Here is a 20543-nt window from a genome sequence, read left to right as displayed (position 1 = left end):
AAAAACAAAGATGGCTGGTTAAGGGGGAAAAACTATAGAGAAACACATTAAGTTAAAAAGGTTTACACAGTTATTGGCTAGTAAATCATTTTTACTCAATGGGACATACAGCTGAGTAGATATGCTGTAAGTAAGTCTCTTCAAAACTAGAGCTGAAAGACTGTTTTGAAGCAAGAAAATAATATTAAATTTGGAATAGATTAGAACATTTGGACTGGTAATTTAGAATGCCATTTTAAAGATTCTTTTAAAACTAGAACATGGTTGTGGGGTAGATATTGAAATAACATACTATATATGCAAATGCACCTAAGAAAAATAATTTATTTAAATATATATTTTGTCTATATTAGGAACAAATTTAAATGCTGTAATGAAGAAAAACATGGATAAAAATAGGCTGATTTTAAGTGTACGCAATTAACATATAATATAATTAAAGTAATGCATAGAATTAAAACAGAAAACCAAGAGTTTCAGTATTTGTAGGTACAGAAAAGGCCTTTGAGTGGGTTGAATGTCCTCTGTTCACAAACTAGTAAAGCCATTTGAATTGGACAATCTTTTAGAAAGTAGACTCAGGCAAGTTACTTAATTCTCACAGATTGGATATCTATCATTTATTCTTAATCAATTTTATTCTCTTGAGAGGGACACCATAGTGTTACCTTATGTACACTTTATTGTTTTATTGTATATAGAGTAACTGGTGATAGTTCTTAGGGAATTAATATCTATTAGAAGTATCCATATCAATAAGATAGTTTCCAAAGTAATGATATATGCAGACTTCAAAGTTTGTTTTGTGTTCGCTTGCTATGTTCCCTAAACCAACTGTGTACCATTCTGTTCCTGTACAGGGTTTTAATGGAACATTGCAAAAAATCTGTTTGGTCACTATGGGAATAGAATGGGCTAGATGGATCCTTGGGAGGAAATAGATGTGTTGGTGCAGGAAAATTGAGGTGGGGGGGTGCCATAGATCCACCAGATACACAAACCACACAGCTCCTGTCTCTGCTGACAACAAGTTATGTGAGAGAGATCAACCTAGTGGTCCGACTAGCAAAATAGCACAAAGCATGATGTTACTAAAACCAGCAGGACTTAATGATAGGGTCTTATCAAAAGGGGTTGGAACAGACAATGGAGTCTGAGATGAGAACCTTCCATCTAATTAGTCTTCTAGGATTGTGTTCTTAGTTACTGATCATATTTTATATTGAGTAAATAACTATTTACAACATTACTAGAGATCATATGAATATGTTACCACATTTAAAAAATAAAGCATAGGAATGATTATCACTTTAAAACATAGAAATTATTATCACTTGATTGACTTCTTACAAAAGCTCCAATAGGTCTCATTGGGAAAAATGTCTCTTTGCTCCCCACCTTGCCCCAGACATACAACTTGCTTAAGAGAAAATCAGATACAGGAAGATAATTTTGTAAGAAGTTATATGCAATGTATTATTCTTTGGAATATGATATACATAATGGGCATATTTATTGATTCTTCACTATGATCTGACTTTTAAGCATCTCATAATGTTTATGAGTAAATATACTCTGCTTATAATTGCAATAATAAGAGACAAATATAAAACAGATAAAATAATTTTAATATGAAAATGATTTAGTTTATGGACATGTATGTATGATCACTTAAATCTGCAGAGAACTTTTAACAGTGTGCAAGGGCAAATGAAGTATTACATTAATTGATTTCTGCAGGGATTCAAGGATATTTCTTTGGAGAGATTTATGCATGGAGGAGCAAATGTCACAGGGTTTCAGCTAGTAGATTTCAATACACCAATGGTTGCAAAACTCATGCAAAGGTGGAAGAAACTAGACCAGAGAGAATACCCAGGATCAGAGACTCCTCCTAAGGTGCGTGTCTCCATTATATCCTGAAATGGCTATTCAAATTGCTTATTTAAATAATATGCTCTTGCAATAGGCTACTTTATACCACATATGTAATTTTTCTGAGAAGATAATTACTGCAGCCATTGTCATCCATGTCCAGCACTTAGAAATCTGTGTGTTTTTATGCTTTTACACTGCAATTCTACAGTTGTTTACTCCAGGGCAAGACCCTCTGTGATCAGTAGTGCTTACTGTGTATAGGACTGTAGCCTTGCAACTATGTTCATCCCATTGCAGAAGTTTATCACCAAGGAGTGAGTATGAAATCTCACATTAAGCTGAACTCCTATGCAGATGTACCTGAGAGAGTAAGCACTATCGAATACAATTGGTTTTACTTCTGAGTAGACTCACCTACATTACATTGTAATTCAAGATTTTATTTGCTTCATTATATTGTATTCTGATTTTATTCTATTCTGTGTTTTTATTGTATCTGTGTGTTTGTGTGAACAATTTTATTCACATTTTTGTACTCTACTCTGGAATCCTCTAAATGAATAGTGGTTAAGAAGTTTATACAACTAAAATTCAAACCAAGCACCTGACAAAACTATTAAGTTGGATGACAGCTTTGCTCATTTGCAGAATTCAGTGTAAGGACTGTAACCCTGGAGAACTACTTTTTCTGCTTATGGAGAATTTGTAAATTGAATTGTTTAAGCATTGTTGGCAGATTAATTGTTCAATCAATCAGAATGTATACAATTAATAGACTAAGGTTGCAATCCATTCAAGGTGATGATTATTGAAATATACAACAACCATTGCTTGAAGCAGGCAGAAATTTTCTGACTTGCAGTCCAGTTATCACACTACCGCTGTACAGCCAGCTGTGCGTCAAAGAGGACATATGAGCATGTTCAGTTGCAAGATGTGTATGGGGAAGTAATTGGCTGTTTTGGGACATGTCAGGTTTGCGAAAACCCAAGGCAAACACACATTCATTGAGTCAATTTGGGTGCATGAATTGTTCCTTCGAATGGAGTAAGAAGTTAGGGATGTTTGTCTTAAGCTTTAGCTAGAATTTCAGTTCACTGAGACTGGTCCATCAAGGAATCAAAAGCTTAATGCTACACCATTTTTATTAGGGAGCATAACGGTAATTGATATACATTCTTCCTCTTGATTAGTATACCTCTGCTCTGACCTATGATGGGGTGCTTGTAATGGCTGAGACTTTCCGGAATCTTCGAAGGCAGAAAATTGATATTTCTCGGAGAGGGAATGCTGGGGATTGCCTTGCAAATCCAGCTGCACCATGGAGCCAAGGGATAGACATGGAGAGGACGTTGAAACAGGTAGGTTCTGACAAGGTTTCATTCTAGTTGTTTTTTGTGTCTGGCTTAAGTCATAGTTTGAGTGCTTGGCTGCAAAATCATAAAAATCTAAAATGCTCAGCAGTTGTTTTGTTATTGTGACTACAGTGGTACCTCAGCTCACGAATGCCTCAGTTCACAACCAAATTGGGTCGCAAACAGAAATTTAGAAATAAATTTTCCTCTGGTCGTGCACTTCGCATTGGGTGACAATCGTGATTGCGCCTGTCTTCCCTGCATGGGCGCGATCACAGTCGTGCTTGTGGGGGGGAGATGGCCATGAACACATCCATCTTCCCCCCTTAGCGCACCCGTGATTGCAGCCATCTCCCCCTTCCAAGCACGCCTGCAATCGGGCCTGCCTCCGCCCCCAAGTGCGCCCATGATTGTGCCTGTCTCCCACCTCTAAGCGCGCCCATGATTGTGCCTGTCTTCCCTGTGATCTTTAAAAAGAAAATATTTACAGAATAGATTCACCTTATTTACATTGAACCTTATGGGGAAATTTGACTTGGCTCACAACCAATTTGAGTGGCAACCAGAGTCATGGAATGGATTAAGTTCATGAGCCAAGGTACCACTGTATTTTATATTAATGTGTTCTACTCTATATTTAGTTTGTTTTTCAATTCTGCTATAATTCATTATCATAAAAATAAGGTTATGAAGATTTAGATTTTGCAGATGGGGGATGAAGAGAGACAACTTGTCCAGGGCCATGCAAGAAGCACCTTCAAGTACCTTCTCTCAACAAGCTACTGCATGACCTTGGAAAAGTGATCCACTCTGCTCAGCGGATCACACAGTAGCCCAAGTATTTCACTATGTGTGAGAGCTTTTGAACACCTGGCTCTGCAGATGTTACATTGCATCACCCATCTAAGCTTGGAAGCACAAACCCCTCACTGTGGGTGGTGTGGGAAAGGACAGCTAGACAATCAGTTCAGTATATGAGCTGATATGTGTCTGTCCCTAGATCATTAAGGATGGGTGGAAGAGACACACAATCAACCATAGTTAGGCTGGTCCTCTTTGTTGTTGTTAGTCACGAAATCGTGACTGACCCATCGCGACCCCATGGGCAACATTCCTCCAGGCCTTCCTGTCCTCCACCATCCCCCGGAGTCCACTTAAACTCACACCGACTGCTTCAGTGACTCCATCTAGCCACGTCATCCTCTGCCCCCCCCCTTCTTCTTTTGCCATCTATTGTTCCCAGCATTAGGCTCTTCTCCAGGGAGTCCTTCCTTCTCATTAGGTGGCCAATGTATTTGAGTTCCATCTTCACGATCTGGCCTTCTAAAGAGCAGTCAGGGTTGATCTCCTCTAGGACTGACCGGTTTGATCACCTTGCGGTCCAAGGGACTTGCAGGAGTCTCCTCCAGCACCACAACTCAAAGGTCTCAATCCTTTGGTGCTCAGCCTTCCTTATGGTCCTGCTTTCAGAGCCATACATTGCAGTTTTCATATGTGGTGGTCCTCTTTATCATGTAGCTAAAATTGACTGTGATGCAAAAGACAAAAATCTGCTCCAAATGCTGATATGGCTACCTATATTTTAAACTAGTGAATGGAGCCAGCATTGATATCACAAAACCTTCAAGCAAACTGTCAGAATTTGAACACCCTGTGCCCTGCCCTCTTTGAGGGAAATCATGCCCACTTGTACCGGCACGGAACTGGTAATGGTACCCCCTGTAACTCTCTGAAGGAAGGAGTCTGTCCATGCCATTTTTCGAAGGATTAGTTGATGCCTATCATCCTCCCCCGGTTTCAACTGTATGGACTGCAAAGCTATACATGGGTTAAGGAAGTCTTCAGCTGCTTGGCTGAAGATGTTACCATGGGCTTCAACCATATTTTGTTGTTGTTGTTGTTGTTGGTCGCAAAGTCGTGTCCGACCCATCACGACCCCATGGACAACATTCCTCCAGGCCTTCCTGTCCTCCACCATCCCTCGGAGTCCACTCAAGCTCACACCAACTGCTTCAGTGACTCCATCTAGCCACCTCATCCTCTGCCGTCCCCTTCTTCTTTTGCCATCTATTGTTCCCAGCATTAGACTCTTCCCCAGTGAGTCCTTCCTTCTCATTAGGTGGCCAAAGTATTTGAGTTTCATCTTCAGTATCTAGCCTTTTAAAGAGCAGTCAGGGTTGATTTCCTTTTCAATCATACGGACACATTTAAATTAATGGCAGCTAATGTCTTTTAAAACAAAATAGAGCCACACTCTACAACTTAAGGTTCCCCAGTATTCACCTGAAGTTTCAGGTGTCTGGATGACATATTCTTGGAGTTACAGAAGAACGAATGGACAGACACACATGCTTTTTTATCATTATGGATGTACCCTTTCAGAAAGCATTTGTTGCTGTTATGTTATTACTGCTGTAACACACCAATGGACAGGCAACATAAGCAGAAAGAAAGCGGGACAAAAATAGGTCTGCTCACACATGAAAGTGCAATTCTACTATTAATTGGAATTCTTGAAAGACAGCATTAGGAGGAGCAGAGTAGGTTCTGTTACCACAGAAATTGCTTAGATATTTACTCAGTAGCAAAGGCCACACTTGATATTAACCTTAAACACATTCAGCATAATAACGTCGCAGCCTTACATTTAGGAGCATGATTTATATGTGGGGTGACCTGTACTAAGTTAATGTAACTAGATCAAAGCATTAGATATGTTGGCAGAGTTTCTTTTTCCAACATTTCAGCAGAATGAATATAAATTATTCATCTCAGATAAGTTTTCAACATGCCCCCCAATGTTAAACATCACATTGATAAAAGAAAATGAGATTTTCATTTATTGTCTAAGAGCTGTTTAATCACCCTGCTTGCCAAATATATTTCTTTCATTCTCTAAGTGTATTTAACTTGGTTGGCCCTGTTTAATGCACAAAAATCTTTCTCTTTTACATCTTGCATCTTTCTTTCAACTTATTACATTTAAAAAAAAGATAGAGGTGTTTTTATGAGTGTCTGGCCTGTGTTTCTGATGATTATAGAGACTTAGTGCTAGATCTCTGTTCAGATGATTTCGGATGCAAATGTACACATGTTGAGACAGAAAAACACACTACAATTCTCAGGATGTTTTCTGTCTAAAGATGGCTAGGATAGGATTGAACCCATGGCCTCTTTAATTGAATTGACTCTCTTCTTCCTGGCCTTTATCAAGATAGACTGTAAAGAGGGCTTAGCGATGCATTTACACCTTCCTGGGTAGCTGTCTACCTCATTGGGCATTTTTGAGGTTCCGGTGTGTTACTGTAGAAGGGCAGTAAAGAGAGAATATTACAGAGGAGAATTTGATTATGGCATTGTAATTTATTTTACAATTACTACGCTATCCCAAAAAGGTACCTATATTGAGCCATTTGGGAGTGTACAAATATAAATGTAATTAATCAGCAGAAAGGCAGATGTTTAATAAACAACAGATAAATTCCTATGCATATTTAGACAGAAAAACATCCTACAGCTACCAGGATTCCCTGCCAGGAAGAGTTGTAGGATTTTTATGTGTCCAGACATGCATTGGATTGCACCTTGAAATCATTTATTGATAGACAGTTATCGAGGAACAGTTACGCATAGGAACTTTGAATGAAGGAACCATTCATTCATTATCCATGTTATGCTTGTATTTTCAATTCTAAGGTTCGAATACAAGGACTAACAGGAAATGTTCAGTTTGACCACTATGGTCGCAGAGTCAATTATTCAATGGATGTGTTTGAGCTGAAGACTACTGGCCCTCGAAAGGTATGCTTTAATCCAGTATCCTAATCCATTTGCATTTGTTTGGCTCATTTGTCTTTTTTTTTTTTTAGTCTAAAGGAATAATTAAAATGTATTTTAGCTAACAAATTCAGTGACTTTATACTGTAATTTTTTGATTATACAATATTACAAATAAATAACTGTGCTTTCTTTACAATTTCAACAGAGCTTTGGCTACTGAGATAAAAATGAAAATAATAATAATAAACTTGGTTTTACAAATGTTTAATGTTAATCTTTCAGAGTAGTTCAATGTATTTTATTTGTAAACAATTTAGATATAGATTTCTAAGTACAGTAGGGGTATATAAATTTATTAACTCATCTTTATTGTACATGAATGAATAAATACATGCAGATGCCCATGCAACAAGATAAAACACCTGTGCTTTTCCTAAAGACAGGGTCTTTTGCTTGCTTTGCCTTTTGTTTTCACAACAAACAACAGACAAAATGGTCTAGTGGTGCAGAGTTTTGGAACAGGAATCTGGGAAAAAGACCAAGAAAAGTTGCTCTCTTACTTCATAGAAGAAATTTTATTTCTGTTTTCAGATGAAGGGTTTGTTTGTTTGTGCTCAAGGGATTATAAACTTAAGAAACAATGCCAGGTGCATTAATATCAAATTCTATTAAGCATAGTGCTTGGTACAAAGAAAGAAGGTTCTAAAACAGTTCTGGGACCCTGGCCCATGTCACAAACAGGTATCAATTTGGATATGCTATTTAGCTATGCAAATAGATGTGCATAATTAGAATTTTATGGAACCTTTCGATTTACAGAACTCAGACAGAAGTCCAACGAATTAAATCCTTCCCCATCTCATGCCCTGGCAGAGGCGTACCGTGTAAGAGGAATACAATCAAGTGGCTGCTCTTTATTTCCTACCAAATTCAAACTGGGCTCCAATCCAGCCTTTCCTTCCCAAACACAAACAGAGCATCCTGTCAAAGAGCCCCATTTGCGCACCTCCACCAGTTATGAACAAACCTACACTCCAGAGTGTGTTGCTGCTTTGTTGTTTGCTTTTTCTCTCTGCTTCTGCATTCCCCCGCTCACCCACCCACCCAGGGAAGCAAGGAAAAAGAATGTCACAAAGTCTTCTAAAAAGAAGTTCAAGGCTGAGCAGCAAAGATTTGGGACCAAAGATTATGTGTCATAATTACTTATTTTAATATTAATATACAGAATTGCATCATATTTTGTCCTGAATCACACCTATTCCTGCAGACAGCAGTTTTCCAGGCTGTTTGTCAGGGGTCTTTCCCAGTGCAGCTAAGATTTGTTTAACTGGAGGTACCAAGGGTAATATTCTGTTGCACCCATGCATTTGCAGGATCCACCCCTTTCACAGCCGAGCGCACTCGGAATTCCAGGCATGAGCTTTTCCACTCATTTCTGAGATTATTTTTGAAGAACAGATGCCTCATTGTGCAAGTGGTAGGTCGTGTGAGCACAATGGAACCAGGAGTGATGGTACATCCCTGTTGGATGTTGCCTAAGAGAGTGAACTTTGGACCTGCTGTGCAAAGCACGGATTTGCAACAATACCAGTAGAAACTGACTGAGAATTTATAGTGGGAGCAGGAAAGTAACATAAGAGAGGGAAACACTTTTCCATATTTATTTTCAGTCCAATATTCTGAATTGGTTGATGTTGACTACCCTTAGCTTGAACACTATAAAGATGGACATTGTTGTATTGTAGACATAGGCCTGGATCCGGAATTCCCTTGAGCAGAACTCCACTCTCAAGATGCCTCAGTGGTAGAAATAGGGAGGTGATTGCTTCTCCCTTGCCTTCTGAAAAATCTGCTTCGTGCAGGTTAGTTGGAAGAAAAAGTGGTCTCAATAAAAAGTGTCTTCTTCCTCTTCCACCAGTGGAAGCCTTTGCTGGATTCTAATAGAAGTGCAACCCAGGATTTGAACAATTGTTCAATTGTTTCTTTGTGTTTGATTGCATCTTGCACTGCATGGCTAATTTCAGTGGACTTATTTCTGAATCTGAATCTGTTTCCATAAATTGCATCTTTTGCTCTTCCATAAATGGAAGGAGGCATTTAATTCACAGAAACCACTCAGGATCCAAACCAACATTTCTTAGTGTTTGATTGCATGCTAAATGTGTCCAGATGTCTTGATATTAAAAATAAACACAGTTGATTTCAGTGAGCTGCTTTCTGATTAGGTATACGAGATAAATCTGTCAGTTTCATTTTCCCCTGCATTCAGATTAAAAAAAAAAGTTCTCTCCATCTCAAGGAGAGATAAAGTTGTGTGTTTGGGTAAATTATGAGTAAAAATAAACTGAAATTAAATCCATGCCCATTTGCACTGACCAAATTCGTAGGTACATGTCTGCCATGCCCCTGTTTAAGATGTGAAGCCTGGCTAAAAAGGAGATGGCCCTGATTCAGTTGCACAAGCACGGTTTAACACTCAAGTATTCATACTCTAATGCTCAAGTATTCATACACATATTCATACTTAATACTCAAGTATTCATTGAAAACTTCACTATACTTCAAGGAACCAAGCAATCACAATCCTGGATTTTGCTGGATGAATCTGCCTGCTTTGTTTTCTTCCACATTCATTTTTTTTAAACCTCAGGTTTTTCAGACCTGAATTTGAAAAAATTAATGTGTTTTGTAAATACTTGTAAAAAATAAACTGAAATGAAATTTTCCAGGTCGATATGAGGAAGGTGTCCCACAATGGGTTGACTTCCCTATCACCAAGGGAAAGCAGGGACCACATGAGAGATTTCCGAGTACTCTGTTGTACACAAGTGCTAACCTTTTGCCCAGAAACAAGCGACTGCACATCTCTCCTCTTTTTTGAAAGAGCTTCCTATATAATTATCATTTTCTGGATAGAAACACATTTTACTTATTTATGTGAATTGTAGATACTGCCCCATTCCCATAGCTCTTGACAGTTTACAAAAGATTAAACCAACAATTATTAAAATTTGACTTAAAACAAGATTAAATAAAACTGATCTGAGAACTAATCTGGGAAGACCTGTCAGAAGAGATATGTCTTTAACTCCTTCATGATGGTGACAGTCTGGGATATCAGACACATCTCTCTCAGCAGAGCATTCCACAGTTTAGGGGCAACCACTGAGAAAGTCCTCTGTGTAGCTGACATTAATCCTACAGAAGCAGACTTCAGAAGATTGTCCCCAGAGGACCTTAGCAGGTGGCATGCATGGGCAGAGGTGCTCCTGAAGGTATTTTAGACCTCAGCCATGAAGGGCTTTAAAGGTAATTATCAACACCTTGCACCGTGTTTGGAAATGCAAAGACTTTAAAATAGGTGATATGTGGTCTCTCCATGATGTCCCAGAGACCAGCCTGGCTGTCATATTTTGTACTAATTGCAGTTTCTAGAGTAGGCACAAGGGCAGCCCAATGCAGGGTGCATTGCAGGCACTGAACCTAGAAGTTGCCACTGTAGTCACTACTGTTTTCAGGTCATTCACCTCCAGGAAGGGATGCAGTTGGCAGATCAGTCAAAGCTGATAGCAGAGACTCTTGACTGTGGCTTCTATCTGAGCTGACATCTGAAGAGCTAGGTCAAGCAGCATCCCCCAGCTGTGAACATGATCTTTCAGGGTTGGCACATCTCTAATCCTGGATTTGGACTCATAACAGCAAGCACATCTGTTTTGCCTGGATTCACTCAATTTGTTTTTCCTCATCAAGCCCATGACTAGCTCTAGGCAGACATTCAGAGCATAGGTTCTGTCTCTAAAAGAAGCAGCAGATGATGGTAAGAAAAGTAGATCAGCATATTGATAACAGCCAGCTCCACTCCTCCAGATGATCTCTCCCAATGGCTTCATGTAGATGTTAAACAACACTGGAGACAGAATGGAGCTCTGTGGGCCTCCACAGGTCAGTTCCATCTTGGAGATGGAAGCATCACCATCTGGAACTGATCCAAGAGGTAGGAATAGAACCACTGCAAAGCAGTGCCTCCACTAGAGCAATCAAAGCAGTCTGAGCTCCATGCCCTGGTCTGAAGGCAGTTTGAAATGGGTGCAGTATCACTCAGGACCTTCTGAATTTGGAGAGACACCACCTTCTTGATCACCAAATGGTATATCTGAGACTAGTCTAAAGATGTTAAGGTCCTGGAGCTTTAAATTAGGTTTCTTCTGCAATGGTCTCCTGCAGGCAGGCAAGCAGGCAGGAACCTTTCCTTTCTGAAGGAGGCATTGATGATAAGGCATGATTGCTCCTTTAATACTCAGCCCCCTAGACTACCAGCCAAGAATGGACATGGATTGAGAGGGCAGGTGGTTCTCCTCATTAGTCCATGCAGCCTGTCAACATCATTAGGACTTACAAATTGATATTGACCCTGGATATCCCCATTCACAGAGTCTCTGGGCACCTTTGTATTGATCTCCACCTCCCAAATCTCATCAAGCTCAGCTCTTATCCAATAATTTCTATGGTGGTTAAACTTACATGATTGCTATCATTCTCCTGGGTATAAAACAGTTTATTTTGTTACTTATGACTACCAAACTTTCCTAGCTTGTTTTTCCTTGAGACATAACAACAAATTTTCTTGCAGTTGTGTTTCTTGTGCTGTTCTTCTCCCACCCCTTATTATGGCTACAGTGGCAAAGAAATCAAGCTCAGATGCTGCAATCAAACACAAAGCAGTTACACATGTAAAGATAGGCAGGAAGTAAGAGCACCAGCATCCATGCTTCCTGTAAGAGTGCATTTTTGCTGATGGTGCCCCAGGCAGCTTGTGCCACCTGCTAGTCTCACCTAAATGGAGTGGGGAAGATCCAATCCAGCTGTAAAGCAGTTAGCTGAGGTCAAGGGAGTCAGGGGTTTTGTGTCAGCCAGTCAGGCCACCCTCCCCAGATGCAACATGCAGCCATGGATTAGGCTTGACTTGGACCCAAAGGAAAATAAAGGGGGTAGGTAGAACATGGCACCAGACCTGTTAAACAGGTGAGAACGCTTAATGATCCCTGCCTCCAAGATTCTTGCCAAAAAAGATGGGCAGCCTGTTTGGAAAGAGATTTCAATTTCTTCCCGCGGGAAGAAGCAGAGATTTCTCCATTCACTTCGCCTCTTGTAATCTCCAATGAAATAAAGGGCCATACAGAACATTTTTCTGATCAATAAATCAGTGCTTGCCCTACTCATTATGTTAGCACTAGAAATGCCTGTGGTGTGAGGAGACTGGGATATAGAGATAAGATTGCCAAGAGGTATGTGCCATTGTGAACAACTTCTCTGATCAGCTGAAGAGTTTCCAGATGAAAACATCTGTACTTGACAAGCTTGTACTTGACATTGAGATCCAGTGTGGCCCACCATAAAAAAAAAAAAAGGCTTTCCTCTGCAGGGCTCTAGTTGGTTTTTCTTTCAAGTGCAAAACTGACTGTCTTAACATTAAGCTGCATGGCCTTGTGGTTCTTCTTGTGACTCTGTCTAGGTGACTTTCTTCTTTATTGCTGTGCTGTAGCCACAGAATGAACTGGCAAGGACAAGCTTGGGACCAATAGAGTACTTAAAAATCTGTCACATGGTCCCTGCTTTTCCCTGGGCAGTGGGGGAGTTAACCCATTGTGGGATGCCTTCAGCATCCCAAACCAGAAAGAACCTTCTCAGTAACCGTTCTGTTCTCACGTGTCCCCTTTTCTGATTCGGTTTCCCTCAGAGAGACACAGAGATAGATCAATGCATTAAATAAACATATAAATACAGATATGTTCGGTCTTTGCCTACACTATGTTCCACCATTCCCCATGTTCCACAAGTTCTTATTTATTCTGTGAAATGTGCTTGGATATTCTGTTCTTGTGAAGTACAAAATATAAATATTTTTGTCAGGTTGGCCTAGCCCAGTTGCTAAGCAAGAAAAATACTTCCAGCAACCATGAAAACTGGGCACAGCATTTTTAGGGGCCTATAGCTTCTGTAGATGCCTGCCAGGTATGGGAATGTAGGCAAGTCATCACTGTCTTACACTTTTCTAGCATTTGCTGCTTCCAGAGGCACAATTCTTCATTTGCTGCACCAGTGTTCCCATCTAGGATAGGTCATCAGAAAAAAGCACCCCTGAAGTAATAGCTTGTTGTTTGTTTGTTTGGCTTTTTCCTTTTTTGCTTTACTTTTATTGCTGAGGAGCATCCCTGCTTCCTATGGTTTGTGTATCGTGATTAATGGTTCTTTCAACAGTATAAATTCAGGACATTCCTTTTCTGCTCATTCACCAGAACATTTAAGGGCAGGAGAAAAACCCATTTTTATCACCTCCTTGGCTTGGTTGTCTGTGAAAAGAACATTTCCTAGAACATGCAGCTGCTTGTGTGTTCATTTATGTCATCAAATTTCAAGCTGGCCTGTCCCAGTGTCTGCAGCTTTTCATATTATGGCTTCATTGGCAGCTGCTTTTTCTTTTCTGTTTCTATTAGACCAAAGATACTATAGCAGGTTATGGACGAAGGGGCATTCTTTACATCAGTTGGTCACAGCCAGTGCCTTGAACGGAAATATGCACATTCCAACTTTATGACTGGAGGCAGACAAATGTTTTTCATTGCAGATGGTATGATCACCCCACTGTTGCCTCTGGCTGCAGGTCATTTGTAGTCATTCCAAAGGATGTTTTCCAGCTTTTGTGCAGCCCCCTCCCTGTTTGGAAAGGTCAAAATCATCTTTCTAAGTCTTAGGAATAAGAGGAATTTTACTGGCAGAAAGAACTTCAAATGAAAAGATCGTGGTATGGCTTTAGCTTTGGTATTTGGGCACTTTCCTTTTCACTCACACTCCCTTTCCCTGGTCCATGCACACTACTGGGATCTGGGCCAGAAAGCTTCTGCAAAATGGAATTTGCTCCTCAGGGTAAAAGAGTTTCTGCTTTTGTGTAGCACTGCTTTGTACCCTGAACTATGGTGGAGTGCAACAATATACCAGAGCTATATGCTAAAAAAACTAAGAAGTGGGTTTCTAGGGGGAATAAATTGGGGCCCTGAGATGTTGAAGACTACAGTTTTAAATCAGGCTCTTCCTGATTTTAATGGGGCTACATTCCAATGACTTATTCCAGATCCCTTATCAGTGTAGTCTTGACACAGAACCTTGCACTAAAACACATTCTGTTACTATGCTCAGGACGGCTTTCCATAAAAAGCACAAGATACTGAAACTTTTTTAGAGGTGTGACATGCACACTGCAGATTACACGGTGAAATGAGGACACCAACTCAGAGACATTGACACCTGGTAGCAAAACGATACAAGCTTATGCAGCACAAAAATTGCAGAGAGAAAAAATGAAATGAAATTACTACTATCAGAATCCCATGCACTGAACTGGCAGGTGGCTCCTAATAACAGTGGTAGAAAAAGAAAAGACAGGTGGGAAGTTCTAGTTCACTAAGTAAGGAAAGCAGAAGGTGCTAGGGAGATGGTGAGGTGTGTTTGAGGAAACCTCAGGAACAGAAACTCATGTTGCAGTCATGCACGGTAAGTCCCATGAAGGCAGAATAGATTGAGAGCTGGATCAGAAGGAAGGAAGAAGAAATTAAGTCACTGATATTTGCCCTGGTTCATAGAAGAGGAATGCATGGGACTTCATTTCCTGAGTAGCCGTTGCCACTTGGAGCTCCGAGAGGGTGCTGGACACCCTGGATTCTACCAGCCGTTGGATATCAATTCCAGGCCTTGCTCTGAATGAGGCTGAGGGACATAACATCCTCACACCAGTCTTGGAGAGCCATCTGTAAGCTGAGGTGTTTTTATGAACATCCGGGCTCTGCAAAGGATGGAAGGCAAGAACAGACTGCAGAATGCTGGGCGATGACAGACACCTGTGCTGCATCCCCACCTGACCCAAAGGAAATAGCATAGGGGAAAAGCGGGGGAGAGAAGGGGAAGTTCTAGCCCACCCCTTGGCTCTTCACTCGACTGCTGAAGGAATGTGCCTCTGTGCTTAAGTCTATGCCTAAGTCAGTTCATAATCGCCACATCCCTTTCTCTCCCGCCATGAGGCTTGACTCCCTGTGATTCCAAGGGGCCCATAAAAGATCAGCAGTCTCAGTACTGTGGCTGGATACTCAGATGGAGGACTTGTGATGTTCCAGGCAAAGTGTTTAGCAGGCCAGGTGATTCAGTGGCAGCACTGCAATGGGAACCAGCTGAATGCAGCAGTGGGTGCTTCACAGCAAGCAGGTGGAACAATTCTGGCCCTAAAAAGTGTGTTCGACAACAGGGTGTGGGCTCTAGGGACAAAGCATGAAGAACGGTCAGCAAACCTGGTGAAACCCAAGCAGATTTTGGAGTGATTCTGCTGAACACTTGTCCAGGCTGAATGTTACAATCAGACACTGAAGAATTGGTCTAAATGGCAGCTGTAGTTTTGGCCAAAATATATCAGGATACAAGCTCAGGATATGGTTAAAGGTTGAATGGTTCCTAGATTGAATAGATGTTTTCTGTTAGACTCCTGGCTTCTTCGGAAAGTTAAAGTGGAGTAAGTAAAAGGGTCATTTCCAAAATACAATTAGGTAGCTAATCCTAGAAAAAGGGTGTAATTAAGGATACACTGGCGGCACACTGACTTGCTCATCTGTCTTAACTGAGGGCACTTCAGGAATCAGAAAGGAACTGAGGGCACTTCATATGAATCAAAATGCCGTGATTCATATGAAGACTTTCAACTGTCCAGTTCAAAGGCGCCCTCCTGCATTGTCTGACTAAGATAGTGACTTAGTGGTCAGGAGGGTATTTCCATTTATCCAGAGTTTCCATATACTACAAAAGGGCAAGTCCTCTGAATTCCATTAGGGTGGATGAAATCTAGTGATGAAACTAAATTACAATAGCAGTGGGTAGCCTAGCGTACTACCATTAGGCTCTCTGGGTGGTGTACAATTTAAAATAATATATGCAATAAAAGTTACATTAAAAGAGAATAAAACCATAAACAGACAACCATAACAAAAGAGCAACATTGCACCTATAATAACTTAACCTCTCAGTACAGCAGCAAATAAACTCAAGAATTAAAACAGCCCTGTGTGGCTCAATGATTAAAATGACTGAAGAATAAAAAGGTTTCCATGCATATGCAAGCCATCATGACAGGATTTCTTAGTAAAATAAACAATGTAATTTTAGCATTTTTTCGTTTCAGATTGGTTACTGGAATGACATGGATAAATTAGTTTTGATACAGCATGAGCCTACCCTGGGAAATGACACATCAGCTCTTGAGAACAGAACAGTAATTGTGACAACAATTATGGTAAGTTTATTTTTCTGCATTAGCATTTGCAAATGTGTAAGACTTGTCTGATTTCCCACTGAAGTAACTTTCCCGTTCTGATATTGACACAGGAGGGAGGGATGAGAGACTTTAATTATTTTAACTCATTCTAATGTGCATAAAAACTTTTTCCTCTAATTGAGTCAGGCACCTTTTAGAAATTACTTTTATAATTCTAATGTTCAAATATTCAGTTAGTCTGTGTGATGTACAGACTACAATCAAACCTGGAAGGTTTTAAAGGACTAAAATGTTAGCTTTCTTTGATTTAACTGTCACCTTTTGCCATGCTTTCTGTTAAAAAAAAGAAAAGGATAGAGTATTTGTATCCAATTTAAGAACCTCATGCGTGCTGTAATCTGTAAGGAAAAGCAGGTTTCCTGGCTTTTAACAGCAAATAACTTCAGTACAAGTTATTTCTTTTGCTTTATGACACAAAATACAACCACATCTCTTCAAATTAGCATGTCTTCTTACACCAAAGACATGTGTTAGAGACTCATTTTCCATTATTTTCCAGTGTCAAAGTATCACTGAACGAAACGGTATTCACAGTCCAATGGAAGTGAAGCACTTTTGAGTCCTGTAGATTTAAGCATGTGGAATACGGTGTATGCTTGATTCTTTCTATAGAATCAATGAGACTTAAAAGTACTAAACTTTGGATTGATTTTAGCCAACATGTTTAGCAGTAGTAGTATTAGAATGCAACAAAACTTCACTTCTGCTGCTTCTTTCAAAGGAAACAGTGCCTTGAATAGGGTAGCTCACACATTCTCTTTTCTTCTGAAGTCAGTCTTGCCCTTTGAATTTGATGTGGTGTCAAAGCAGACTGGCAAAGGATGACCTTTGTCTGGCTAGTGTGTTCTTTTTTAATCAACTTGGTACTCTGCCCCTTTCATATATCTCAGTAGACAAAATTTCAGTTTTCCTTCCCCAGCCATTTCAGATGAGATTCCTTTTAAACAAGGTATGGAGCGTTTTACATGGTGTTCCTTAATCAGATTTTATTTTTAAATTTTGATTTTTAAATTGATGAATTGAAAACAAGTCCAAGGTATAAAGCGTGGTACTGGATATTTGTGTGCAATAGGCGTTGCATTGTTCTGACAATTCACCCCTTGAGGATTATCATTCTAGGATGGAAAGAACTAACATTCTGAACAGAGTGTAAACCTAACCCGATTGCATAGACCTTTTCTTGCATGGGACTTATAAGAAATGTAACTTTTTCCTTTGAAAAAAAAAGACACCATAATGGAAAAATCATACTTCAGTACAGTCCTCCTCTTTTCAGCCTCTGATGAAGAATCCTATTTTAAGAAATTGATCAAGGAAGAAAAGAGCCCCCTGCTGCTGCGAACTTTCCTAAATAAGGCTCAAGCATTAATCTCCAATATAGTAGCATTGAGCTATATTTTTCCATATGGATTTCTGATCCTCTGACTGGATGACCAGGCACTGAACCATCAAGAAAAAAAATAAAGCTCTGTGACTATTCTGAAATGCCTAAAAAGGTGGCATTCCATCTTCAACTTGGCAAGCTGTGAAGAAAATGATGAGATTTCAAGGCGCTCTCAGTTGAATTTTTCCTCCAACACCAATCTTTAAATTGAGGCTTTCACATATGTACAGGGTAAATGATTGTAAAGTACTTTCAGGTTTAGGAGCAACTAAATGGTGCTTGCAAAACAAGAAAAAAAGAAAGACATGGAATACTGTTTAAAGCCTCTGTCTCATTTGCAATGAAGCATTTTGATGTGCATAATAAATGTTATCTCTGCAAAAGAAGTCAGCCACTCCTAGGACTGTAGTTTCATTTTCCAGACCAAGGATCTGAATGAGTTTTATGTGGCATGCCAAGGATTCCTGCAGCATGCTATTTAAGAATTAAACAAATTATAGGAGAAGGAAAAAGGTGACTGAATTTGCATCCCTCCCTGTTTTGTTGATACAGAGCCCATGCAGCAAACTTCAGGGTGCAGGTGGCATTTACTTTTGCAACAATTCAACTTGTTGTAAGTCATTCAGACCAAGTGGAGCAAAACTGCTTCCCACTGTGATGCACCAAATGAAAGACGGTGTAGAGTTCATCTCTGCATATAATCCAGGCCGGAACCACAAGTTTTGGTCAGAACAGACACATTTTCAGGATCCTGGAACTTGCTCTTTCTGGTAGGTTCTGGATACACAGAGTTGGATGAAAAGTTTTCCTTCCATGAACCAAAGGAGCTTTCTCCAGTGAAAGGTCTCTTTTTCCAACAAGAGGACCCCCTTCCTTGGAGGGAGACCACTTCTGCTGGAGAAAAGGAAGCTTTTAGTCCACACCAGCACAGAGTGTGATGGGCAGGTACAGCACAGCCCAGAATATCCCCAGGTGGTAATAAACCACTCTGCACACCCAGGAGCATTGAGCACACTGGAGAGGAAGAACCATTGTTCCCCAGGAATCCCACTCACCTCTGCACAAAACTGGCATTTAGGTGGTTCTGTGCAGAAAATTTAAATCATATAGCTTCCGTGTATGGCAGCCACTGCACATGGACTGGTGTGACTGACTGCTTTTCAGTGTTTAAATGTATCCTGTCCCACAGACTCTGCAGTGGACTCTGCTTATATCATATGTGTTTGAAACAACCAAGTGGTTTTGGCAGCCATATGTTTGCTAGCATTTCCTACACATGGCACTCATACATGAGAGAAAACAATCCAAAGTAAACTTGAAGCAAGAAAATGACAGTATAGGAGATGGATGCCATCTCAGGAGGAGATGAAAGCAAGATGTGATCTTCCGAGACATTCATTTGGATTTTTAAACCTGAAAATTCCAGCCCTAGACTTTGACAATTTGTAGTTCTGCACTACAGCTAGGAATTATTTACTGCATGCTTTGCTCCAGGGAGAATCCCTGTTGGGTTTCTGCAAAGTTAGCCCATCCTCTGTGTTATGCCATTCCCAGCTCTCACAGATGCTGGACTTGCGACAGCTGTTACATACATTATAAATGAAGCCTTTGCAACTATCACCCACTTCCTTACTCTAAGTAAGTGGCACCAAGAAGGGCCTGATTGTTGGAATCAGTGCTTTACCTCTGCAAAGTCTGATATACAGCAATGACACTTTCAGCTTGGGATAGCTTGAAGGTGATGTACAAGGTAGGAACATGTTTGGCAGATAGTCTTACCTACCATGATATATAATACAATCAGAGGCCCAGTTTGGACAATCAAAATAAGCCACCAGAGCATATTTTAACTGCAGCATGTGAGTGTCACAATTCTCGGATGTGGCTTGTTGCACTGGTGCACCTGCAGCTGGAGTATTGTGTTCAGTTCTGTACCCCTCTTTACAAGAGGGGTTTAGCAAGGTTGCAGCAAAGGACCACTAGGATGGTGGCTGGTTTGCAGGGTAAGCCATATGAGGAGAGCTGGGTCTTTTCAGCCTCATGAGGAGGAGACTCAGGGGACCTGCTAGCAACATACAGGTATGTGAGGGGGTACCACACAGAGGTGGGTCATGACTTTTTCCCCCTTGCAGTGGAGTACAGGAGGCGTTCAAAAGCTCAGGGAACCAAGATTTAGGGTGGATGCCTGGAAATACTTACTGACAGGACCCCGAGGGTATGGAATGGGCTTCCACAGGAGGTGGTTGAAGCCCCATCGGTGAGGGTGTTTAAGGATAGGCTGGACATTTTTATTTATTTATTTATTAAAACATTTTTATGCTGCCCCATTCGCCGAAGCCTCGGGGCGGCTCACAACATTAAGTTAAAATACAAACATTAAGTTATAACATTAAGTTAAAATGTTTGTAAAATGCAGACATTAAGTTAAAATACAAAATAACAATATAAAATAAGCCACCCTGGCCAGATAAAATCCAATAATATTAACAATTAAAATGACGCTTAAATAAAAAGGTCTTCGTCTGGCACTGAAAAACAAATAACGACGGCGCCAGGCGAACCTCTCTGGGGAGCGCATTCCATAACTTAGGCGCCACCGCAGAGAAAGCCCTCATCTGAGTACCCACCCTCCTAATTTCTTTCACAGAGGGTTCCCGAAGAAGGGCCTCTCCCGCAGATCTCAAGGGGCGGGCGGGCATATATGGACGTAAGCGCTCCTTCAGGTAACCAGGACCCAAGCCATTTAGGGCTTTATACGTCATCACCAACACCTTGA

At 40.5% G+C, this 20543-nt stretch overlaps 1 protein-coding gene across 3 annotated transcripts in view; it reads left to right on the top strand.

The window, feature by feature from the left end:
* Positions 1-20543, top strand: part of GRIA4 (glutamate ionotropic receptor AMPA type subunit 4) — a 276464-nt gene that overhangs the window by 196548 nt on the left and 59373 nt on the right. For 2 of the 3 annotated variants that reach the window (XM_044442477.1, XM_044442476.1), the window contains exons 6-9: positions 1741-1899; positions 3072-3239; positions 6930-7034; positions 16231-16341. In XM_044442477.1, the coding sequence (XP_044298412.1) occupies positions 1741-1899; positions 3072-3239; positions 6930-7034; positions 16231-16341 (543 nt within the window). Of the gene's footprint in view, positions 1-1740; positions 1900-3071; positions 3240-6929; positions 7035-16230; positions 16342-17659; positions 17693-20543 lie in introns of those variants that run through there. The other variant, XM_044442478.1, reaches the window with a different exon arrangement.

The sequence above is a fragment of the Varanus komodoensis genome, unplaced genomic scaffold, assembly GCF_004798865.1.
Source record: "Varanus komodoensis strain SLA01 unplaced genomic scaffold, ASM479886v1 scaffold4, whole genome shotgun sequence".
Classification (NCBI taxonomy): Eukaryota; Metazoa; Chordata; class Lepidosauria; order Squamata; family Varanidae; genus Varanus; species Varanus komodoensis.
Note: the sequence above shows the minus strand (reverse complement) of the source record. Positions and strands in the feature narration are given on the sequence as shown.